Source organism: Gopherus flavomarginatus, chromosome 4, assembly GCF_025201925.1.
Source record: "Gopherus flavomarginatus isolate rGopFla2 chromosome 4, rGopFla2.mat.asm, whole genome shotgun sequence".
Classification (NCBI taxonomy): domain Eukaryota; kingdom Metazoa; phylum Chordata; order Testudines; family Testudinidae; genus Gopherus; species Gopherus flavomarginatus.
In genome coordinates, this window is record NC_066620.1 from 42,739,737 (window position 1) to 42,766,087 (window position 26,351).

General features: G+C 41.8%; 1 protein-coding gene across 6 annotated transcripts in view; it reads left to right on the plus strand.

Moving 5' to 3' along the window:
- The first annotated feature begins 23,205 nt into the window (after positions 1–23,205).
- The window catches only part of LOC127050232 (cytochrome c oxidase subunit 7A-related protein, mitochondrial), a 162,253-nt gene continuing 159,107 nt past the window's right edge, over positions 23,206–26,351 (plus strand). For 5 of the 6 annotated variants that reach the window (XM_050951954.1, XM_050951955.1, XM_050951957.1 and 2 more), the window contains exon 1: positions 23,211–23,374. In XM_050951954.1, coding sequence (XP_050807911.1) covers positions 23,303–23,374 — 72 coding nt within the window. In that variant the 5' untranslated portion in view covers positions 23,211–23,302. Of the gene's footprint in view, positions 23,375–26,351 lie in introns of all 6 variants that reach the window. The other variant, XM_050951953.1, reaches the window with a different exon arrangement.

Below are 26,351 nucleotides of genomic sequence, written 5' to 3' on the forward strand. Positions count from 1 at the left end.
TGTAATCTTTGGCCATTTATCCTAAAAATCAGATTAAGAAACCAAACAAAACACCACAGAGACAAGCGATTGCAGTCATGGTGCCCTCTCCCAGGTGAGACCAGACCACACAATGATTGACTATTTTCAAAAACTTTGTCTAGATGGGTGCAGGTTGTCTAGGGCTTGATTATTAATTTTGAGGTTAAAAAATATCCTTGTGTCAGAGGGGCATGTTTTGAGCCTCATGAACATTGCCGAGAGCCTAGTGAATATGAAAATCCTCTTATGAAATGCATGGCCTGACTAACATTTATGTAAGGGAGGAGTGGTGGATGGGAATTTTTGTTGTGTAAACTATCTGTGGCTGTACCACAGACTTCAGCTGAAACCCGCTGTATCAGGGATAGAACTGTTGGCTTTGTGAACCAGAGGCCTCTTCCACTTCAGTTATCTTAATGACAAACACCTTAACAGATCTGAACTTCAGACCAGGAGAGGGCATAAAGCCCTGAACATTTACACTATACCAATAATTTCTTCCCATATAAGAGGTCCATGATAAGCTTATCAATCAAGCTCTGGCTATTTGAAATTTGTATTGTCTGTATACAAAAGCCCAGATGCTTCAGTTACATTCATCTAAGCGCAGGGATCTGTTCACAAGGAGACAGCTGTAGGATCATAGCCTAAGGCTGCGCATAATGGAATAGATTGATCATGTTGTTTCACAGAGAGAGAGAGATTTTGTTTTCATGACTTGAAAGGGAATCTGGCTCAAAGAAACAAAAGATACATTGTTTTTAAATTAATTTTCACATTTAGATGTGGATGATGTTTGTCTACATTTTACTCGTTCTGGTCTCTCCCTGCTACATAAAAATAGCTCCTCTTTATGTTAATGGGAGTAAAGAGAGTAATGAGAGCCCCATTGAAGCTATCACGGTTTACACCAGCTGAGGATCTGCCCCACCAGGCACGGAGGAGACAATAAATTGCTGTTCATATAATTAAGCCTTGAAAACTACCTAATATAATGTATGGTTTATGAAATAAAATTTGGAGTAAAGAATCTCCTTTGTGGATGGCATCACGGGTTAAACTTCAGGAGGAATATATTGTGCGATTGATATGTATGTTCAGTAAAATTGTTCATCTGCTCTGAATCTAAATGTTAAGGGCCAGAGATTAAATATAAACTTTGATCAAATGATTAAAGTGACAATGTTGACTGCAGCTTTTTAGAATCCTTTGTTCTCTGCAAATTCAGTAATTAATAATTTTTATAGAACACTGATTTTATATTGTTTGCATATGTGTAAAAAAATTCTGTATAACATTTGACGAGTTAATAAATTTTTCCTTCCTTTACCACCTGTATACGGTATTACGTGCATGTGATCTCCAAATAAATCTGCTGGATTCACTAGCGTATTTCACTTTGCGAGGCTTAAGATAGAACACTAAAATAAAATTGTCAGACTTTTTAAATAGAAGTCTTACATTATTCTCTTTTATTTTAAGGTATGGCATTGTTTTGAAAAGTGACTTTGCAAAATTGATACCTTTCTTATGCAACAGTTCTACTCCCTGTGGTTATTCATATCTGTTTGGTGTACTGACCCCCAAAAGTAAAAGTGTTTCTTAGGCCATGTCTACTCTACCACTTTTGTTGGAATAACTTATGTTGCTCCGGGGTTTGAAAAAAAACATAGCGACATAAGTTATACCAACAGAAGCGTCGGTGTGTACAGTGCCAAATCGGCGGGAGAAGCTACCGCTGCTCTGGTTTTATTATATCGACGGGAGAGCTCTCACCCATCAGCTTAGACCAGCTACACAAGCGATTTTACAGCGGCACAGATGCATCAGTACAACTGTGCTGCTGTAAACTCACTAGCGTAGACATGGCCTAACTTTTTAACTCCCATTAGAACTGCAGGGCCAATAAACTTGTGAGAGAATGAGCTGAATTCTAATCTAGCTCAGCATCGACATAATTTTACAGGATCCAATTCTGTCCTCAGATACCCCTGGGTAACTTCAGTGAAGACAATGGTAGGGGGGGAGAGGGTGTACTGGTATACAGAATTTGGCCTGTATAATCTTTTATTACTAGAGACAAAGCATGACCCAGACAGAACAATTTGAGTTTCAGAACCCAGGCTGCATTTCAGATCTGGAAGTTAAGATGAGTCATTGTGCTTACATTTGATCGGGAAGTCACTGAAACACAATAAATAATGAACCCAAGGGTGCTGTTTTTACAGAGTCACTTTTCACAGTAAGAGCTAGATATATTTTACAGCAGCAGGGAACAGAGTAATCAGAATAATAAGTAAATCACCATGTAATGGAAATATGTAAGCCCTTGTACTGGTTCTGATGAACTCATAACCCAGAAAACAGATGGAAGCCAGATTTAACCCCACTGAATTAACTGAAATGTATTAACTTAAAAAAATACCCTACACTTAGCTCTGACTTTGTTCCCAAGTTTCAAATCAACTGAAACATTATCTAGTGCAACATTTCCTGTGGAGATGATTGATATTATTACAATAGTTACTATGAGAGAAAGGTAAAAGGATGCAAGACACACTGTGGCAATGCTTTCACTGAAGCCATCTCAACTAAAAATAATCACAGCTAATGTTCTTCAGGTTTCTTTTTAAAAAGAAATTAAAAAAAACATGGACTTCAAATCAGACCAATTTTGATTTTTTGGTGTCAGAGCAATTGGATTGTGACAAAAATTAACAACACATATATTAGAAAATAATATTTTGCCCTTTTATTTATCAGTTCAGTGAATAAACAACAAATAGACTTCTAAGTAGGGCTGTTGATTAATCGCAGTTAAGTCACGCAATTAACGAAAAAACATTTACTGCGATTAAAAAAATTAATCACGATTAATCGCACTGTTAAACAATAGAATACCAACTGACATTTATTAAATATTTTTGGATGTTTTTCTACATTTTCAAACATATTGATTTCTATTAAAACACAGAATACAAAGTGTACAGTGCTCACTTTATATTATTATTTTTATTACAAATATTTGCACTGAAAATGATAAAAGAAAAATTATTTTTCAATTCACCTCTTACAGGTACTGTAGTGCAATCTCTTTATCGTGAAAGTGTAACTTACAAATGTAGATTTTTTTTTGTTACATAACTGCACTGAATACAAAACAATGTAAAACTTTAGAGCGTACTAGTCCACTCAGTCCTACTTCTTGTTCAGCCAATTGCTAAGACAAGTTTGTTTACATTTACGGGAGATACTGCTGACTGCTTCTTATTTACAATGTCACCTGAAAGTGAGAACAGGCGCTCGCATGGCACTTTTGTAGCCAGCATTGCAAGGTATTTATGTGCCAGATATGCTAAACATTCATATGCTCCTTCATGCTTCGGCCACCATTCCAGAGGACATGCTTCCATGCTGATGATGCTTGTTAAAAAAATAATGTGTTAATTAAATTGGTGACTGAACTCCTTGAGGGAGAAGTGTATGTCCCTTGTTCTGTTTTACCCACATTCTGCCATATATTTCATGATATGGCAGTCTCGGATGATGACCCAGCACGTGTGCCAAATTTCACAGCAGATTTGGCAAAACGCAAAGTAGGTACCAATGTGAGATTTCTAAGGATAGATACAGCACTAAGTTTTAAGAGTCTGAAGTGCCTTCCAAAATCTGAGAGGGACGAGATGTGGAGAATGCTTTTAGATGTCTTAAAAGAGCAACTCAAACCACCAAAAAAGAAAACCAACCTTCTTCTGGTGGCACCTCAGTCAGATGATGAAAATGAACAGGCGTCAGTCCGCTCAGCTTTGGATCGTTACCGAGCAGAACTCGTCATCAGCATGGATGCATGTCCTCTGGAATGGTGGTTGAAGCATGAAGGGACATGGTTGAAGCATGAAGGAACAGTGCATCTGGCACGTAAATATCATGCGATGCCGGTTACAACAGTGCCATGCGAACGCCTGTGCTCACTTTCAGGTGACATTGTAAACAAGAAGCGGGCAGCATTATCTCCTGAAAATTGTAACCAAACTTGTTTGTCTGAGCGACTGGCTGAAGTAGGACTGAGTGGACTTGTAGGTTCTAAAGTTTTACATTTTTTTATTTTTGAATGCAGTTATTTTTTGTACATAATTCTACATTTGTAAGTTCAACTTTCATGATAAATAGATTGCAGATAAATATAAAGTGAGCACTGTACACTTTGTAATTCTGTGTTGTAATTGAAATCAATATATTTGAAAATGTAGAAAACATCCCAAAAGATTTAACTAAATGGTATTCTATTATTAACAGTGCGATTAATTGCAATTTTTTGTAAATGCGTGATGAATCCCAATTAATTGTTGATAGCCCTACTTCTAAGTAGTTATATCAGTGTACCTTGTAAATGGCTCATTAAGAGCTTCCAAGATTTCTGGAGAAGAAGGAAAGAAATGAGAATTAAGCTTGAACACCTTTAGTGTGCCAGCTTTTTTTGAGGCACTGAACATCTGCGGCTCCCATTAAACTGGAGTTATGGGTGCTTAGTATGCCTAAAAAAAACCTAGGCTGTTTAGGTCTCAAAAAGTATGTACATAATGCTTCATGTCACAGTAATCTTAGATACTAAACAGATTGATTAAAATGTGATAAATCAGAAAATGCATTATTAGAATCAGTCCCCAAATTACCTAAACTATCGTTTTGATTATTAATTTGCAATGTTTCTGATCACTGCCTATTATTTTTATTTATTCTCAAAATGCCAAGCACCATAGAGTCACATAATGAAGAGAAAACGCTGGAGAGTCACTGACCAACAATCTTCCTCCACATTTTGTAGTCTTCACGCAGCATTGAGAAGCACGCTATACCATGTCCTGTCCCATCAGCTACATACTCTCTGCCCCTGGTACCAGTCCCCACGAAACTCGCTTTGGCAATCATCCTCCACTCATTCACTCCATAAGCTCAAATTTTCTTCATCTGATTGTCTTGATGATATTAGGAATCACTCCAGTTATACTGTAAATTCAGATGCTTGCTTCTTCATTAGCTATATCTTGCACACAAACACTGGGCAGCAATCACTTGTAACGTTTCAGTTTGAAGGCAGAAAGCTTTTAATGTCTTGTTTCCTTAGCATCCATGTCTCACATGCATATAGAAAGATGCTGAAGATGAGACTGCAGCAGTGTCACTTTACATTTCATTGTAATACCTTTGCTTCTCCAAATGGCATTAGAGCAGCAATTACTAGTCCAGGTATCTATGGAAGATACCTAAGTGATGTTTAGAGTCCCTTGAGTCATGCTACTCAGATATTTCAAGTGCTCAATGTACTCCAGTGCCTCCTCAGATTTAAGTAGGAATATCTTTGCCTTTTCAGGTTGTTGTCTTTGTAGATTCATGTGATATACTTAGACCTAACTGCACCACTTCCACTCTGCTTCCTGTTCAGCAATTTTTGCCCCTCTTCTTGCAATGATTCAATCAGGTCAATATTATCAGTGAAGCACAAATGATTAATTTTTCCTCTCTCATTCACTATCACAAATAAGTAACCATAGAATGTCAGGCTTGGAAGGGACCTCAGGAGGTCATCTAGTAGAACCCCGTGCTCAAAGCAGGGCTAGTCCCCAACAGATTTTTGCCTCAGATCCCTATATGGCCCCCTCAAAGAGTGAACTCACAACCCTGGGTTTAGCAGTCCAATGTTCAAACCACTGAACTATCCCTTCCCCCAAAAATAATCAGTTTAATTAGTTCCAAGACTTGGGATTGCTCCTCAAAAACCAATTCTTCTTGGTTTTAGTCTTTGTCCAATCAGATTTTTTAGGAGTTTAAGAAGAAGGGAACAGTTGGCTATATTTTGCTCTTGGCTCCCACTGACTTTAGGGCAGTTCTCCACAAATATCTGAAGGCAGAATTTGGTTTGCAAGCACATCAAAGGGATAGATTAAGTTACATAACTGAATAGGAACGGGCTACCTGATTTCTTTTCAGTTGATTCTTAAATGCTTGATACAGTCAACTAATTGAGTATTAATGTTGTGAACTGGCAAAGTATGGGTAATGCACCTCCACCCTCAATGGCTGATCTGCTATAAGTTAACATCCTACTACTGCTTCCATTTAATAGCCTACATAATTCTTTAATTCAGGTAGTGTAGGTCTATGCTACCTAGGTTAGGACCCATGTGGAGAATCATTGCATTAAGCTTTACTCCCACTCCCACTTGGTGACTTATCTGACACCTGAACTGAAAGCGTACCGTTGAGAGAACAGATGGAAGATTCATCATGGGAAAAGCAGAAAAAGAGGCTTTAAAATTAAATGCTAATTAAATACAAAGTCAAGTCTTGAGTAGTCACATGTGTGACAGGCACTAAGACAGTGACAAGAGATTTTGTGAGCGTGACTACTAAAAAGTCATGAAAATGAAATGTAGGCAGTTGCCAGGTGACAAATACAATGAGACTTTACTGTGCCTTTCAGTCCATCTCCCTTTCTCTGCCTTTGCTCCCTTTCCCTGTCTAGTGTTTTACTTCTTCTCCTTTCCCTTTGCTGCTCTCTCAATTCCACTTTCTTCTCTTTCCATTTGTCTTCCTTCCCCTTTTTGCCTCTTTCTCTCTATGGCCCCAATACTGCATTGTGATCCACACCAGCAGACTGCTGTGGCTGCAGAGGGTACCACTGATATCAGAGGGGCTGTGTGCCAGTGTTGCAGTCGTGGACATCACAGTGCTGGCTCAGGGTCTGTGTCTCCAACCTCTCCATTCTGCATCTTTCTCCCAGTTCTCCTGTTTTGTGCCTTGGTTCTCTCCTCTCTTCTCTGTGACACTGTGCAAAGGGTTATTTCAACCTCTCTCCCCTGTCCCACTAGCCGTGACGTCAGACTCTCCAGTGGCAAGCATATGGCGCATTACGTTGGCCCATTTTGCTACAACCCAACATCCTCCTCACTTATTTCCTTGTAGCTACCCACCACACTGATCTTGTGTTGCCAGCACTCATGATATTATCACATACCTCACTATATTTGGTGTTTTTCATAATGTCCCAACTCCTGGAGTCCACAGGTAAGATGAGTGCCCAGAGATGCCTTTACCAGCCAACGCCCTGTCGTGACTAAGGGTAGCATCACAGTAATTCTGCTTCAATTTATGTTCCCACTTCCATCAGCTGATTGGCCCTGTGCCAGGCAGTCCTCTTATGACTCCAGCCAAGTTGGGAGTCTGATAGACCATAAGTCCTGTGACCCTAACAATGGGTCAACAATCTCAGTCCCATGTTGTGTCTTAACACTTTTGCTCCAAGACATTTTACTAGTCCCTTTGCTGGGGATGGTAGAGGAGTCCCGGCTGACCCACTCCTCTGGGTTCCAGCCCAGGGACCCAGCATTAAGTCACTGGGACCAGTTCCTCACATCCCTCTCTGTTTACTAACTCATCTCTCTTGTAAGCCTTTTCCAGACTCACATTCTCTGATTCTCCCTCTCTGGAAGTCCAACTTACTGGGATACTTCCCTCCACTATACTGCTTAAGATTACAGTTTGGTCATCTCTCTAGTAGCCATCCTCTCCTTTGATCTGCAGCCTTCCTATCCCCCAGCTGTTGCTGACCCAGCAATTAGCTCCAGATGAGGAACTAGCTCACCTACCTGTTAACCCCTTAGTGGCCATAATAGAATGGGGTCTAGACACCTTGTGACAATGAGAAGCTTTAAAAAATAAGTTTCTAACACTCATGATTGTGGGAAAAAGCTGGAAACCAGGAACCTTAAAGGCTCAAACACCAGCTGGCAAATAAGAAGAACTCAACATATATTATTTTTTAAAATCTCATGATTTCGAAGCCATTCTCACAATTTTGGGGGGGATTAGTTATACTGCTTCAAGTTTTTCAGTTCCTTTCCTGATCAGTAGACTGCATAAATATCACACTTGGGACCCTGTATCAGTGGCTGTAAAATGCTTCTATTCTGATATGGTAACGTTTTACACAAGTCAGCATTCTTTGTGCACAGACTATGTAAAAGTGCAAGTCGGTGCAGAATCAAGCTCTTGGCATGCACACTAAGGGTCTGATGATGCAGTTGTTACCCCAGAAAAATTCCCATTGAAGCAAATGGGAGTTTTGGCTCAGTAAGGCCTGTGGGACAGGCTCAAAGGAGATGTTATTTCCTTCCTTCTCTTTACAGCTAGTTGGGAGGAGGGTTCAGAAACTCTGTGTTGTAACATAGAACCACAGTATAGAAATGGTTGCAAATCCCTGCCCTAGGGTTTAACCATGACTAGCTCGCACAATGCTGAACATGACCTGTCACTAGTGAAACGATCGCTAACTCGACTAGTCACAATCATATTGCAACGCAATGACATTGGTAGTGATCACAAGGCCTCAGCCTCTCTAGCTTTATGTTTAGAAGTCATGTACCACTGCTGGCAGGATGAAAGGTCCCTTTACCCCAGTAGCATAGCTGGGGGTGGAGCAGGGGGAGCTGCCGCTTCCCTGAGCGCTCAGGGGCGCTTCTCAGCATGTCTGGGTCTTCAGTGGCACTCAGGCACTCACTTCAGGGTTTCTTCAGTCGCTCTGGGTCTTTGGCGGCAATTCGGCAGTGGGTGCTTCAGTCGCTCTGGGTCCTCGCCGGCAATTCGGCGATGGGTAATTCAGCAGCAGGTTCTTCAGTCTTCGGTGACAAGACTTGGGCTTTTTTTTTTATTTCTTTTTTTTCTTTGCTGCTTCGCAGTGGGTGGCGCCCTTTTTAATGTGTTCACTCCCCCTGCTCTTAGAACCTGGCTATGCCACTGCTCTACCCATGTGCTCCCTGTTACCATACTCAAAGTGTTGCCATCCTTTTCATGCAGGATATAGGGTATGTTTACATAGGGTGTTACTCCTGCTGCCCTGAAAAATTGAACAGACGAGAAGCTCAGCTGAATCACCAAGAATTGTATTGAAGATTTGGAAAAAAACATATAGTACTTAACCAAGCATTTGCTTTCTTCAACTGACAGAAAAGAAAACTGTTCACTCTGACAGAATCAGAGTTGAGAGGAACAAGATTAGTCCATTGTAACAACATGCATTTATTCACCAGAAGTTTAAAAAAAAAAGCCACATGTTTGCTGTTAGATCTTGGGGTTTTTTCCTTCTCCATCAAATGCGCAGATTGCATTTAATGAATTCTGGTTTATGTATCCACAGTTATGAACTCCTTTAGAGTTGTAGTCCCCCCAAAAGGCAGACAGTAGTAGTAAATCCAAGGAGTAATGTTGAATAAGTCTACTTTGTTTATGCATGAAACAATGTCAACTATTAGAGAACACTTAATATATACAAGGTCTTAAACTAAGGCTCTCTAATAGCATTGGGAATATGGTTCCCGTAGTTCCATCCATGTATGGGACTGAAGCATCTTTGAAATGGTTGTGGATCTTATTCCTAACGCATTTCTGCCTGAAGCACTAGACACATGATTTTATAATTTAACAACCTAGAGAAAGAAGAGAAGGAAATAAATGAATTTAAATAACTAACCTTCCAGAATCCTAATATAACGCTTATTCAACTAGGTGGCGCTTAGCCAATGTATGTAAGGGGCATGGAGTTGTGGGTTGAGTGCTGCTGACCTAGTTTATAGTGTCCTCTGTTTGGTATCAACCGGATCTGGTGTAAAGAATTCATGGTGTCAAACAGTGCCTCTAGCTCCCCTGAGGATGTGTATACAGAGGGTGTCACTCTGCCTTCTAAACCAATGTCAGTGACCAGTATTCCCAGCGCTCTAAAAGAGCTAAGGCGCCAGTCAGGATATAATCCATATTATAACAATATCTACTGAAAGACACTAAGGGAGAACACTGTTGGGGATAGAGAAAAGATCAATATTTGATAAAGCAAACAACAAAATAATCAGCGTGCCAGTGCTCCCTTCTCACATTCCCCCAGGTCCCTCAGGCCTCAGAATATGACCTTAGTGGTCTTACTAGAGCATTCAAGCACAACAAACAGTTCTGAGAGCTCTACTATTCTTGAGGCCCACTGCCAGCAGACAGAACTCTGTGTGGAGAACTGAGAAATTTCTAATTTATTTTTATGAAAGAATATATGTGACTCAGTTCCCCACCTCACTGTTAGCCACTGAGGTGAAGACATTAACTTCTTTTTCTTCTAATGGGGAGATCATCACAGTTCCAGGGTGAACTGTCCCTCTGCTCCCTCCTTAGTCTTCTCAAGGAAACCCCTTTAGGTCCCAGGCCTCCAGGTGTCACCTCTCTATGAGCAGGAACCTGTGTTTCTCTCCCTCCAGATCAAAAATTTTGGGTTGCAGCCCCTTTACAAGTCAGTGTATTTACCCCAGCAGATCTGATCTTAGTGCAATGCCCACAGTTCTGCTCTCTCCCAGGGTCCCAGGGACTCTGACAGCATATACTAGTGACCAGCCAGCTTTCACAAAGCACAGTGCATTTATTTAGGGCAAAAGCATCATAGAGGAAACATTATAAACCAATAAAGAATCTACACTCATGCTAAGCTAACTCTTCTTCCACATGAAGGTAGGTTCCAGGCCTTCAAAACCTTCCAGCTGGGTGTTCCCCTCTTGATTACAGTTTCATGTCAGTTTGAAGATCAAATGAGGGCCCCTCGGTCAGTTCAGGGTAGCCCTTTATACCAAAAGCCCTTTCATTGTCTTCTGGGCCTCTTGACCCTGGTCTGAACAGTATAGGCAACTCCCCCAGGGGGATGGTACTGCCCCAGAGCAGTTTACCTATCCCAGGATTCGGAGTAATTATCCCCCACTGATTTTTTTTCCTGGGGGAAGCTCAGTAAACTTCTTCCATAGAGCTAGAATACAATCCCTAGCTCACAAATATACCTATCACATTTACAGATACAAAGTTTTTATGACTATTCCCTCTGGCACATCTCAATATAATAGTCATTTGAAGTTTCCACACTTCCAAGGTCTCACGTCTGTCACACCAAGATACTGTCTCACCTGTCCAGCCCAGACTTGAAGGTGGGTCCCATGAGATAGAAAGGGCCCCCTGGGAATTCCTTTTTCAGGTGAGTGAGGAGGATTCTGACCCCTATGTGGCCAAGCCTGCCTGAACGGGTCTGCAACTTCTCTGTAAGACATTCTGCCTCCTGTTGGATGACCACCAATCAACCGAATCCTTAGCCCTACCAGTGGGCGCATAGTTCATTTTCCCACAAGATCCTTCTTAACTCTGCTCCTCTAAAGTCTTGGACAAGACCATTGCATGATTCAGGGACATGATTAAAACACAGTTATGTCCCATCTACACTGTGGTGTAGTCAGCAATCCATCCCGTGACTTTTAATTCTGGGGAGAACCTATGAATTAGCACGAGGCAGCACAGTCGATAATAGTCCTGTTGGTATCCAGGAAGTGGGCAGGCTAAAGGACCTCCCCTCAGCCTAAGGGGAGCATCCACAGGTCTGTGATACCAAATAAATACGTGGGACAACTAATGAAAAAAAATGGGATCGAGAGTGAGATCATAGGGCTAAACGAAGAGAACCTGATGGGGACACCGAGCAGAGAACCCCGGACAGCACCCACTGCTCCTTGAAGGCATCAAGGGAGTCAGTGGATGCCGCCCAGAGGAACTCTGCCTGGATGCGTGAACGGACGGAGGAACAGAAATAGGCCCCACAGTCGCAGGAAATCCCGTCGGCCAACCTCCTCTCCCTGGTTTTGTAGATGGCTTGTTTAGCCAGGGCTAAGAGAAGGTTGATAAGGAGATCCCGCGACTTCGTGGGGCCACGGATGGGGAGTGCATAGATGAACAGGTGAGGGGAAAAGTGCAACCAAAAATGTAATAAGAGATCTAAGAGGAGCCGGAATAGGGGCTGCAACCTGGTGCACTCTAGATAAATGTGCGCCAGGATTTCCTTCATGCCGCAAAAGGGCAGGTGTTTGGGATAGGGGTAAACAGCGCCAAGTACACGCCCGTGCTCACGGCCCCGTGAAGGAGCCACCAACTGATATCCCTGGCGGGCTTTGGAATCAGGGTGGAGTATAAGCTAGTCTGTAATAGTAAGTCCTGGCAATAGAGAACCAAAGAGAACTACAGGGTCTGTCTATGTCCAGTAGCCAGAATAAAAGAATCCTTTTATATTTATGACATCTGAATACTCTCTGCTGCACTATTTGTAGCGCAGACAGGCCACAGGCATGTTGCATCAGAGAAAGCACTTGATGGTGGAAAAGGAGTACAGGGGGTGGTCAAGGACACAATAAGAGAGCTAAAGCAATGAAGTGAAGATAACCAGTCCAAGCATGAGCAAATCGTCAAAAACCTGGATGCCAGAGATCATTCTTGTTTGAATTAATGTTTTCTTGCCACACTATAAATGATATTTATTTTCCATTCAGTGACGTGAGGCATCCAGAATCTTGCAAGAAATTCCAAAAACTTCATCCAACTCAAACCATCTGAGTTTTCCCATCTGTAAACAGGATAAACTAGTATAATTACATCTTGTATGGGATGTCATTGAGGCTAAGCCACACTGCAGAGAAGATAATTAGCAGATAAAGTCAGTTACAAAGGAAGTTATCTCAAGGTAATTGTCTCCTGGTGCTAGAGGAATACCCTTATCGAGAATAAATTTGAAGGCACAGTTATGCATTTATTTTCGAAGCTGGAGACACTGATCTCATGCCAATACGTAGTTTATTATAGTAATGTTACTTATGTTATTCAAAATGATTCATATAGCAAATATAATTTGCTATGAGAAACATTTATGGACTAGCAGGACAGTTTCTTATAGTAATGTGGAAATTTCATTACTGACTTCAGATATGACCTGTTTTCTTTAAATTCAGCAAAATAGAAACCAACCTCAAATTTGTTGTTGGCTAAACTGGGTGAATTTGATCCTTATGAAAGCAATAGGCTAGCAACACTGGTTAGAAGCAAAGATAAACTGTATGCAGCCTTCACCTGATGAGAGCTCTGCCAGTGTTCTGAATTCCACTGTGTTCTAAGAAGATAAGAAGAGTCAATGGTCCATCTAGACCAATATCCTGTCCTCTGACAGCGGGCAGTGCCAGATGCTTCAGAGGGAATGAATAGGGCAATTACCGAATGATCCATTCCCTGTTGTCCTATCCCAGCTTCTGGCCGTGAGAGGTTTAGGGACACCTGGTTGCATCCCTGACTATCTTGGCTAATAGCCACTGATGGACCTATCCTCCATGAACTTATCTAGATCTTTTTTTGAATCCAGTCATACGTTTGGTCTTCAATAGGTTCCACAGGTTGACTCTACATGGTATGAAGAAGTACTTCTTTGTGTTTGTTTTAAACCTGCTGCCTATTAATTTCATTGGGTGATCTCCGGTTCTTGTGTTATATGAAGAGAAAAATAACACTTCCTTATTCACTTTCTCCACACCATTCATGATTTTATAAACCTCTCTCATATCCCCCGTTAGTTATCTATTTTCTAAGATGAACAGTCCCAGTGTTTTAATCTCTCCTCATATGGAAGCTGTGCCACACTCCCAATCATTTTTTTGCTCTTTTCTGTACCTTTTCCAATGCTGATATAGCTTTGTTGATGTACAGCAACCAGAACTGCATGCAGTATTCAAGGTGTGGGTGTACCTTGGATTTATATAGAAGCAAAATGATATTTTCTGTCTTATTATCTATCCCTTTCCTCATGGTTCCTATCATTCTCTGAGCTTTACTGCCGCTGCACATTGAGCAGATTTGTTCAGAGAACGATGACTCAAAGATCTTTTTTTTTTGAGTGGTAACAGCTAAAGACTCCCATCATTTTGTATGTATCATATGGATTATGTTTTCCAGTGTACATTACATTGCACTTATAGCATTGAATTTCATGTGCCATTTTGTCACCCAGTTTTTTAAAATTCTTTTGTAACTCTTTGTAGTCTGCTTTAGACTTAACTATCTTGAGTAATTTTGTATGGTCTGCAAACTTCGCCACCTCACTGCATACCCCTTCTTCCAGATCACTTGTGAATATATTGTACAGCACAGGACCCACCCACAACCACAATCCCAGAAGTGGGCCAAAAGAGTGGCATAACCAACCACATGTGGAATTATAGCTTCCTTCCTGATTGTAGATTCTGAGACTCAATGGCCACACTACCTCTACTACCTCCCACATGAAGGAAAAATTAGGTCTGAGCTACACTTAAAATTCAGGTCAACATAGCAAAAAATCTACATCCCTGATAGTAGGGGAAGGGATACGTCAGTGGTTTGAGCATTGGCCTGATCAACCCAGGGTTGTGAGTTCAATTCTTGAGCAGCCACTTAGGGATCTGGGGCATAAATCAGTACTTGGTCCTGCTAGTGAAGGGAGGGGGCTGGACTTGATGACCTTTCAGCGTCCCTTCCATATCTAGGCAATTGGTATATCTCTTATTATTATCCTAACCTAACTCCCAATGTAGATGCAGCTAGGTAGATGGAAGAATGCTTCTGTTGATCTAGCTACTGTTGCTTAGGGATGTGGTGTTCCCACACCGAAAGAAAAACCCTTTCTGTTACTGTAGGCTGCATCGGCACTATGGGGTTATGGCAGCATAGGTCCTGTGCTATAGTCCCTGTAGTGCAGAAGTGACTTTAGTTAGCCCTTTAAGCCTTCCCAGGAGGATACAATTTTTGCTCCTTACATTTAAATACCCAAATTTCCTCCCATTTCAAATAACTTCTTAGATGATTAAATCTTAGATAATTTACTTTTCATCATGTATGCTGCTTATTTATTATTTGTGCTTCACTCAGCCTGGGCAAGAAAACAGACTCATCAGTTGAATGTCCTGGTTCTCTACACAAGCACAATGCTGCAATGTTTGTTTCAAAAACACTTCTTGTTCCAGATATTTGTCCGCCATCCGACATTACCAATAGAATGATATAGGGAAAATACTACGAGGAGCATGGCATTTTCATCCCTGGCGTCCCGTTAGGGATGTGGAGGGCAAAACTTCACAGTGCAAATGTGCAGAAGTGTGTAGAAACTTTGGGTCCAGTTCTGCTCCCATTAAAGGCAAGGACACAACTCCCATTGACTTCAAAGGCAGCAAGATTAAGCTTTCTGGTACCCTATTTCCAAAGTGGCCATGTGAGAGGCAATCATATTTTTAAATGAAATTGTGTTCAATGATTTCAGGATTAGGTTAGCTTTCTGTTGAAATTCTTAAAGGTAACATATACGGAACTATGTGGCAATCAATTCAAGTCTTCACACTAATGTTTAATTGTTGGGAAAAAAAATTAAATGAAAATCCACCTCTACTTTGTAGTTTAGTAATATGTAGAGAGCACAAAGCAGTTATAGAAGCCCCAAAATAGTAAATGCACCATTTATTATAAGCTCCTGTAGTGCTGTTGGCACCTGGAACTTTAATAGTAAGTGACATTTTATTGCTAAGTGTAACCTACATATTCACAGATTTTAAATTTTCTGTTAAGCAATTAATATAATTACAGAGAAATAACCTTTTAAAAACATATTCTTTATTGTACCAGAAACATTATTCCAGTAGTAGAACAGGGAATAATGAAATTATTAAAGTCCTTATCTCTTTAATTTACTCTTTCAGGTTCACTCCAAGAATGTGAATGGCATATTAAATATAGATTATAAAATAACGATTCCCCCAAATAAAATTCACTGCAATTCATTTAAAAACAACTAAAACCTGTCATTTTGCCCCAGCACCATAGGAACCTGAGTTAAAAGAAAAATGTCCAGGATACAGACAATAAACAAAAGAAAAATAATTCTGAATGCATTCAATGGATATAAAGGGACACAATGGCTATTCCTCCATCCACCTCCATCCTACTCCCCCAAAATCTCCACCTAAAAACTCTGGCGGCAGGATCAGACACAGAGTATGCATTTTGGCTGAATTTATATAATCCACTAATATGAGAATTGTATCAATTGTGTGTTTTGAACTAGTTCAAGATTAAGAACAGCATCTGGTTTTTCATCACTTTTAATGGTGCTAAGTCTGTTGAACAGAAACCTGCTCATTGACAATCACAGACTGAAGAACGTATTTCTCACTTCATCACCTGTGCCTGTGCTCTGAATATAATAGCAGTAAAGCATTAGTAAATTCAGGGGCACTTTTTAAAAACGGCTAGTCGTTTGGCTGACTGTTCTGTACACAGGGCTAAATTGTTTCTTCTGACTAAATCTATGAATGTGTTGGTAGAATGTTTTAATGTTGCAGTTTTACATTTATAGAGCATATTCTTAAAGAATACCTTCTGGTTTGGTTGACATTATGTGTGAGTATGGTTCATCTCTCTCTCTCTCTCTCCCCCTTTCCTCTCCCCCCCGCAGGCAAACATTAAAAAAGTTCCAATTTAAACCTTTAAGAAATGATTGCTGCATAAACAAAACATGAGCGCACACAGCAATTTCATGTTCTAAATCCACCCACTCATTTGTTCTCTGCGATTCAAGAAGAGAGCCGCATGGGCAGATTCACAAGGTTTGAGTTACAGACATCTGTGCTGAAATACTACTCAGCATGTTAAGGTTTGGTTCATTAAGCAATTTGTTCAACAAAGAAAAAAGATCTTTTAAAAATTGTTTTATTTTACCTTTTAAAAATCAAAACAGACACAGCACTATAAAAACATGTGACACAACCTGAAGGGGTAGCCATATGTGGATGAGTGAAAAAGATGATTCATCTTAAAAAGTCTGATCCTAATGCTCTTTCTATATCACACCAAAATTAATACAAATACAGGAACAGAGGAATGACCATATTAGATCAGGCTTATGGTCCATCTAGTGTAGCATACTCTCTCCTACAAGGGCCAGTACCAGATGGTTCTGAAGAAGGAGCAGAAACCAAATAGCAGGCAGATGTGGGATAATCTGTCCCCATGAATGTCTTGTCCTATCCCTAATAAAGACGGGTTTAAGGTCTGAGATTGTTTGCAAACATTCTGTTTGCATTAACTACTCTAACTGTAGATATTCTTGTTATCCACATATAAACATCCAATCCGGCACTGAAACTTACTACATTTGTGGCCTCAATGAATTCCTGTGATATTGAGTTCCACAAATTCTATGAAAAAAATATTGCCTTTTATCAGGTTTGAACTTGCCACTTTTCAATTTCATTCAATGTCCCCTTGTTCTGTATGTAACTGATGGAGAACAGAAGATTCTGATCTCTTGTCTATCATTCATTATGTTATATACTTTTATCATGTTGCCTCTTATGTCTCCTTCCCAGGTAAACAATCCCAATTTTTTCCAATTTATTTGAGGCTAAAATATTGAACAGACCAGAGGTAGGACATAAGACTAGTTTTCATTTCAGTAGCTTGCCTCAGGAAATGTCCCAATTTACTCTCAAACATTACTGGTAGATGTAAAGCATGGTCTCAGCTTGAGCAGAAAGTGTTTTTCTCAGCCTCTACAGTGGCATAGGTTGTTATCCCTGTGCTCTGATCTTTCCCTTGGTTCCCACTCTAAGACTATTGTCAGTTCAAGGACTTGGTCCTGATCTACAAATCCACCAAGTCTCTCCAGTGACCATATCTCCATCCATGATTGCCTACACTGCTCTTCTCCGCTGGGACAATGCAGTTCACAAAGCCTAGGATGAAATGTGTGAGAGCAGATAAAGCATTCTTAGTAAGGGAAGGTGTAAGAGCTTGCCATGCAGACTTAATTAATCTGGCAAGTACTTAAGATACTGTAGTGATGGATGCTATCGTAAACTCTGTCTAAGATAAATAAACATGATGCAAGCCCCAAAGTACTTTGTAATACATGAGCTTACTTCTACTGACTTCAATGGGAGCAGGATTGGGCCACATATTTCTAGACTAGATAAATTTGAACTATAAATTGTGGCCCTAGGCAGAATTTCACTTCAAGACCATATGCTTTATTTCTTCGCTTCCATTCTACATTTTAAATTTCTTCTCACCTCCTAATTTGTCACTAGCAAATGCAAATCAGTGATCAAAACAACACATTTGTAAATAATTTCTTCCTAAATTTTCTTTGAAATAACTAAAGTTGCCAATGAGTCTCTCCTCTGTATTGTAAGAAAAAGTCACATCAGACACAAGATCCAGTTTCAATTCATGTTACAGGTTTGAAAACTACAATTTCACAGCCATCTCTATAATATTTAGAAAACACAGTTCCCTAGATTACATATCAACTTTGGTCACTTTACCTAATGCAAAGTCAAAACATTGCATCCTGTGGAGTTACCACATGCTTATTCTACTGTGGGGTTAGAAATTACTCTCTGGGGACCATTCCCCCAGCCACCTGACAGCATGCATGGGCACAAGCTGTGGTCTCATAGATCCATGTCTGCATATAGCTCAAAATCCTCCTGCCAAGGGGAAGGTGAGTTCAGTGTGCAGAGGGGCTTTCAGTGCTAACAGAATCAGTGTTATGTTGCAGAGTAAATCCCTGTAGGTGCGACAGGGATGGTGCCATGGCAGCATTCCTGCCATCATACCCAAAATTATGGAGCCAAAAACATAATAAAAGGGCTACCATAGAGATCAACAGATGGGTGCAAAGAGGAATCTCATCATTTGCATCTCTTCTGATAAATGAGTCACACTTTGTCTCCTAATGCATCTCCTATGGAATTATTTCTATCTGTTTGAGTTAGACAAGTTTTTTCATATGATTGCTAGGCAACACATGATCAGATGTTTTATGGATTTTTATAACAAACATGTCCGCATAAAGAACTTTCAGAAAAGCATAAATTGGATGACTGGATGGCTCCCAAGACTCATAATCAGCTAGAGAGCCTTTCACCTATAGAAAATCATAGTGACTCTGATCCAGGTCAGTAAGTTATCAGTGATCTTTAACTGTATGATAAGAGTATATAGGGGGGTTAGTTTAGTCTTCATTATGCAAGTGTGCACGTCAACAAAAGCACAGGCACATTTGGCACTGAGGTCCAGACCCTCAAAAGGTAATTAGGTGCTTCACAGCCACTGAAATCAATGGAAGTTGGGCACCTCTGAGTACCTTTGAGATTCTGGTCTGGAGTGCCTGATCTAAAGCCCATCCATGTTAGTGGAAAGACTCCCATTGACTTCAATGGACTTTGGATCAGCCCCTGAATGGATCTGGAGGCTAAATTACCCTGTCAGCCTTATAACACCTCTATGTCAGGCCTCAGGCATGTTCTTGGATAGTATGGGGAAGCTTGTACAGCTGTTAACTACGTTGTACCCACTCTGTGAACATACAGAGACCTTCATTTTTGAAGGCTATCACAGCTTTCAGGAGGATTAAATTCACTCAAAAGAGAGAAATCTCATCATGCTCACCTTGTCATCTTCTCAAAAAAGTGGGGCTGTCAAGCGATTAAAAAATTGTGATTAATAACACAATTAAAAATTAATAATGATTAATCGCACTGTTAATAATAGAATACCATTTATTTACATATTTTTGACTGTTTTCTACATTTTCAAAGATATTGATTTCAATTATAACACAGAATACAAAGTGTACAGTGCTCACTTTATTTTTATTACAAATATTTTCACTGTAGAAAACAAAAGAAATAGTATTTTTCAGTTCACCGAATACAAGTACTTTAGTGCAATTTCTTTATCATGGAAGTTGAACTTACAAATGTAGTATTATGTACAAAAAATAACTGCATTCAAAAACAAAACAATGTGAAACTTTAGAGCCAACAAGTCCACTCAGTCCTATTTCTTGTTCGGCCAATTGCTCAGAAAAACAAGTTTGTTTACATTTGCAGGAGATAATGCTGCCCGCTTCTTGTTTACAATGTCACCTGAAAGTGAGAACTGGCGTTTGCATGGCACTTTCGTAGCCGATGTCACGATATTTACATGCCAGATGCGCTAAAGATTCATATGTCCCTTCATGCTTCAATCACCATTCCAGAGGACATGCGTCCATAGTGATGATGAGTTCTGGTTGATAACTATTCAAAACAGTGCAGACCGACACATGTTCATCTTCTCATCTGAGTCAGATGCCACCAATAGAAGGCTGATTTTCTTTTTTGGTGATTCGGGTTCTGTAGTTCCACATCAGAGTGTTGCTCTTTTAAAACTTCTGAAAGCATGCTCCACACCTTGTCCTGCTCAGATTTTGGAAGGCACTTCAGATTCTTAAACTTTGGGTCGAGTGCTGTAGCTATCTTTAGAAGTCTGACATTGGTACCTTCTTTGAGTTTTGTCAAATCTGCAGCGAAAGTGTTCTGAAAATGAACATGTGCTGAGTGATCATCCAAGAATGCAGGTAAATAGAGACAGAGAGACACAATTCCCCCCACCCCAGGAGTTCACTCACAAATTTAATTAACACATTTTTTTTAATGAGCATCATCAGCATGGAAGTATGTACCCTGGAGTGGTGGCCAAAGCATGAAGGGGCATACAAATGTTTAGCAAATCTGGCACGTAAATACCTTGCAATGCCAGTTACAAAAGTCCCATATGAATGCCTGTTCTCACTTTCTGGTGCCATTGTAAATAAGAAGTGGGTAGAATTATCTCCCATAAATGTAAACAAACTGGTTTGTCTTAGTGATTGGCTGAAGAAGAAGTAAGACTGGGTGGACTTGTAGGCTCTAAAGTCCTACATTTGTATCAATCTACATTTGTAAGTTGCACTTTCATGATAAAGAGATTGCAGTACAGTATTGTATGAGGTGACTTGAAAAATACTGTTTCTTTTGTTTATCATTTTTATAGTGCAAACATTTGTAATAAAAATGATAATATAAAGTGAGCAGTGTACACTTTGTATTCTGTGTTGTAACTGAAATCAATATATTTGAAAAAGTAGAAAAACATCCAAAAATATTATTTTCAATGGGTATTCTATTGTTTAACAATACAATCAAAACTGCGATTAGCTTGTGTTTAACGTTTTTAATCACAATTAATTTTTTTTAGTTAATTGTGTGAATTAACTGCCATTAATCGAAAGCCCTACAAGAAAGGAAATCTTCACAAAACAACAGTAGTACAGATTTCATTTCCACTAAAAAGATGATGAGAGAGGTGGGGTGAGGCAGGAATTGTTTGGTAAATAGGAAAGCAAACACATATTAAACTGCAGGAAACAAAACTGTTTGTATTTCCAAGTTATTTGCAAGTTTCTGACAGGAAATTCAGTGTTAATTCTGTAAAATTAACAAAAGTAGTAAGACAGTAGCATGTCAGATGTCCATAATTAGCACAGCATTTGTTACCATACAACAATCTGGATGCCAATATTACAGAGCACTCGTTTGGGAGGCAACAACTGTGGCAGAGCAATAAAAATGAAAAGTATAGAAGAACATATAATGACTGAGCAGGGCCACTTGAGTCCTCATTAACATATGCACGTGCAGAGATATACCCATAGGTCATTAACTTCCTGGCTGTCCCAGGTTTACAATGGCTCCAGGGGCTCCATCAAAAAGGGTTCATGCTCAGAAAGGGCCCTAGCACTGCACCCCGAGACCCCTCTGGCTCCCCCTGCCCACCATTTGCTCCTGTTGGCCTGCCCACCTGCTGCCGCCTCGGCCTCACCTCCCTGCTCTTTAGCACTGCACCCCGAGACCCCTCTGGCTCCCCCTGCCCACCATTTGCTCCTGTTGGCCTGCCCACCTGCTGCCGCCTCGGCCTCACCTCCCTGTTCTCTGCCTCTCGGTCAGACCCCAGTGCACCTCTGCTTCCCATCACCTGTGGGGCCCCACCTATCTCCCCAGAGCTGAACCACTTGGAACTGCTGCAGAGGCCAGGGGGCGGGGAAGGGGACAGTGCAGTGAGCTTGGCTAGGCCCCGCCATAGGAAGTGCATCTTGAGGGAGCCCGGCCGGGGTAGGCCCTGGTCTGGCTGATCACACCATTCCTGACCTGAGCGATTCCCCACCCTGGGGACCAGCTCTGGCTGCACTGCCGGCTCAGCCTGGCAGAAACAGTTGCCTCCCAGCAGGCTCAGTGAGTGTGGCCTGGAGGCTGGGCATGGGGGAGTGGGTTTCTTGCGGAAGTGCTGGGCTGTGAGAGGGCAGATAAGATGTCTATGTTGGGGCACTAGGGAGTGGGGGCTCTGTGGGGGGTGCTGGGCAGTTGTGGTGGGGCTATGGGCAGAGAGGTGCTGGGCAGGGGTGGCGTTGTGCAGGGCACTGTGCATTTGTATGGGGGGGTCTGAGAGAGCACTGGGCACAGTGGATCTCGGGGGGCTTTGGTATTAGGGAGTCAGGAGGATGTTGGGTTGGGGGGACTGTGTGGCGTGGCATGGGCATGCCCCCGAGGGGAAGAGGTATGCTGGCAGCAGCCGGTTTGTAAACAGTGCCCTTGCATTGAGCTGTCAGAGCTGAGCTGCCCCTGCCATGCCATGTCCCATTATCCTTAGCTGGCTCTTCCATCTGGGGACTGACCTCCCCGCACCATGTTCCATTGCTCCATGGAGGCTCACAAATAAGTTTGGCACCAGGCACACAAAAGGTTAATCCGGCCCTGACTCCCCAGGTGAAACCAGCTGAGAAGCTCTGAAGAATCACAGACGCTCCGCTCCTTAGCGGAAGGGACGCCCTTCGCCTGCCCCCTCCTTCGCTGGGGTTCAGGTAGCGGCGCCTCCCTGCTCAGTTAGCTTCTTTCACCCCACCGGCCGCCCCTCCCTGGACACCTTGCCCTGCCGCCCTACCCGGGCCCCCACTAAGCTGCAGTCGCCTCATGAGCCCAGCGATCGTGCCCGGCCTACCCGGTCCACAGCTTCGCCGCCCTTGCACGCTGCACACACGTGGCAAGGAAGCGTCCCCAGCTAGCAACAGTTGTTAGGCAGGAGGCGGGGTTTCAACACTTTTCGGCAGCTGATTGGATGGCTCTGGGGCCTTTCCCTGGAAGCGGAGCGGCGAGGGCCTAATTCCAGCTTCCGGAGTCCAAGTGCGCAGGCGTATTAGGCTGCCCAGCTGCTGCCTGATTGGAAACTGTCGTCTAGTTAGTGCTCCCTACAGAACCCGGAGGCAGTTCGCGCTCCCGCAATCCACGAGGGACCCGCTGTTATCACTCAAGTCTCGCAGGCAGCGTTTTCGGCTGGTTTCCGAGTTTGTTCTACCGGCACTCGGCGTAGCCCCCTACAAAACTGCCTTCCTGCGCCAGGGCCCTACAGGCTGAGGAAGCACTGGGGAGGGTCGGGTCCTTCCTTGGAGCGCGTCGCGGCCGGCCGGGTGCTTGCGGGGAAGCAGCGCGGCGTGTGCGGAGAGCCCGGCGACATGTATTATAAATTCAGCGGCTTCAGCCAGAAGCTGGTCGGGGCTGTGGCGTCCGCCGCCTACGTCCCCCAGGTGAGCGCGTGGCCGGCGCCACAGAGTCGTTGACCTTCACTGTCCTCCCTGTGCCGCGCCCCGCGGGTCTTCGAGCGGGAGAATCCGCGGCAAACGCGCTGTGGGCCAGGCGGCCTGTCACGTGTGGCGCGGTGACCTTCAGGCGACGGGCGAGGAGGCCTCTGTGGGTCGGTTGCCTCGCGCGCGGGGGGGTTTCCCTTCCTGCGCTGCCGGAGTCCCTGCCGCGGCCACCTTCACGGCAGTCGGGTCAGATCTTAACGTGGCGCCCGAGCCCCTCTCCAAAGGGACAGGATGTGTGTCCTTCCCTCGGGACCTGGCCTGGCGGGGCTTGTGCCGCCGTGCGTGGCGGGAAGTGATGCCCTCAGGGAGCTCTCTACGTGTCCGGGTCGTGGCCCTGCCACTGACTTGCTTGTGACCTTGGGCAAATCACCTCATCCCTCCTGCTGCTCCGTGTATTACCCACCTGTAAAATGGGGCTGGTTTGCCTCTCAAGCGGGGAGAGTTTTAGACCTTGTTTGTACTGGACAACGCTGCTTCAGTAACTAACCCTCAACCATCTGTTAGCCAAACATGGTGCATGTCAACTTTGTCCAGAAATTGAGACCAAAAAAACCTGTGGCTAACAGCAGTTCAGTGGGAGCCATGGGTCTTCTTTGTCTGCACAATCAAATAAGCAATGTTGAAAGCCCTGGCTGGGATGATTTTGTTGGGGTTGGTTCTGCTTTGAGCATGGGGTTGGACTAGATGACCTCCTGAGATCCCTTCCAACCCTAATCTTCTGTGAGTCTGGGACAACTGACTACTGAAATAATGCTAGTTCCAAGTGCAGACAAAGTCTTAGTTAAACAAAGTATGCATATTCACTATCTCAGCTTCAAGCTTCCAAAGCTTTTTATTAACAGTGAAGAGCTCTGATATGTTTTCAGGTAAAAATAAGATAAAAGCAAAGGTTGAATTAGTATCCATGAATGCTTACCTTTTCCTTGGTTGGGGTCCAGTAAGATCAAAGGTCTGTGTTGAAAGCCTGAGACATTAATCCATCTATTCCTTGTTCCCTCAATTTTGGAAGACCAATCCATATGCTAATGTCACTTGAAGTGTCATTTTTTTTGTTAAACCTTACTCTTTTCCTTAATTTACACTGTATTGGTGACATACTGTATTTAAATTTTTGCATATACAGTCAAACATCACAAATAAACAGTCAACGGGAGAGTGATCAGGGATTGATCTATCGTGTCTACACTACACGTGATAAATCAGTCACTACCTGTGAATCTGGCAGGTAGTGTAGATGTACCCTTAGTGTGTGTGGGTTTCTTTTTTTAAAGACTGTCTTGTGCTTATAGTTATAAAGAGAAACTTTCCAATTATGAGCTGAGCATAAATTGATGCATGACGGATTGATTTAAATCAAAGCTATTTAAATCACTGATTTTAATCATTTAACTCAGCAGGCAGGAAGCACTGATTTAAATAATCAATTTTAATTGTTTCTCACTTTAATTATTTTTCTAAAGAGAGAGAGACTCACTGGTTGGTAACAATTAAAATGTTTGATTTCCTGCTATATGTAGCCTTTATGGTAAACTTGGTGCTTTTGCTCACAAGGAGGATGCACTGTATCTGTGTGCATTTATTTAAGTAATTATATAGCTTACCTGTTTACTGGATGGTTTGTTTTTTTTGTTTTTTTTTACTTTCAATTTGTCACCCTGTATTTGGATGGAAATTCAAATTCAATTAAATGCACAAAACAGAGTTTTAAACAGTTAAATAAAACTACCGTAAATATTCTGGATATACAAGCAAAAAAATAATTTTTGCTTTTAAAACTGATTTTTCAAACAAAGGTGGTATCTCTAGTTAGTGAATTGAACTGATGCTATTTAATCATGTGTGCTTCAAGATTTTAGAACTAGTAGATATCATCCCCTCCCCACACACCTAGCTTTTATCCATAGAATGGAAGAAGAAAAGCTTTCATGCATAAACACACTTTCATGCTTTTTCAATTCCCAATTGATTTCTTAACTCTGAATGAACTAGGCATTGAATTGAACTAGTTGAATAAGCTGAAGTGAAGAAAATATTCTTTATTGCTATCAAAAATTGTCTTAGCATTTCAAAAAACCCTGGCTCTAGGCTATTAGCCATTGACTTCCACCAGTCCAGTAGTTTTACTCTATTTAGACCTTGGGAGCAAACATACTGCTTAATATTCATTGCATTTAATTTGAATTGTTAGTAGATTATAATAGCTTTAGGTTTTAACATAGGCTGTTTAAAATTTAATTTTAAATAAAAATTGATCACTGCAGAGTGGATAAAATATTTTTAAAAAATCAATCTTCCACCAAAAGAGGTTTCTGCACTAGAAAGCCAGCTCTACAGTAAAAAGAGCTTGCCAGTATAACTATATCAGCAAACAAGTTCTTTTGCTGATGTAGTTTGTACTAGTTTCCTGTATGAAACAAAAGAACTCTTAGAGTCTACAGTAGGGCTTCTGTTGGTTAGGAGTGTAATTCTGGTATAGGGACACACACAACCCCCCGTGTTGCTTCCACTGTTGCAGTCATGGTGTTTGTCCCCATGCTTGTCTCTTATTGAGATAGCAAGGGAGGACCTACACAGGGCCATGTAAGTGTGCCACCTTCCATGCAAGAATATTAACTGATTTGATGTGTGTGGTGAGTGGCAGCACTAACTCATTTATTTGTATGTGGTGGAAGGGAGAAGAAGTTGGTGTGGCATTAACTGAGGGTCTCTAAGTTCAACCAAGTTAGTAGGCTCTTCAGGCCCAAGCCATGAGTGGTACTTGACTACTAAGAAACCATTCACAACAGGTATTGCTTGGAAGAGGGTGTGGTGTGGAGCATTGTGTATTTAGTCCTGGGTAAGTGGTTGCTGGGTTAATTTTTATAGCCCTGCAAATAAGGTATCTCTCCTGCATCCTAATAGGCAAGTCCAAAAAGAT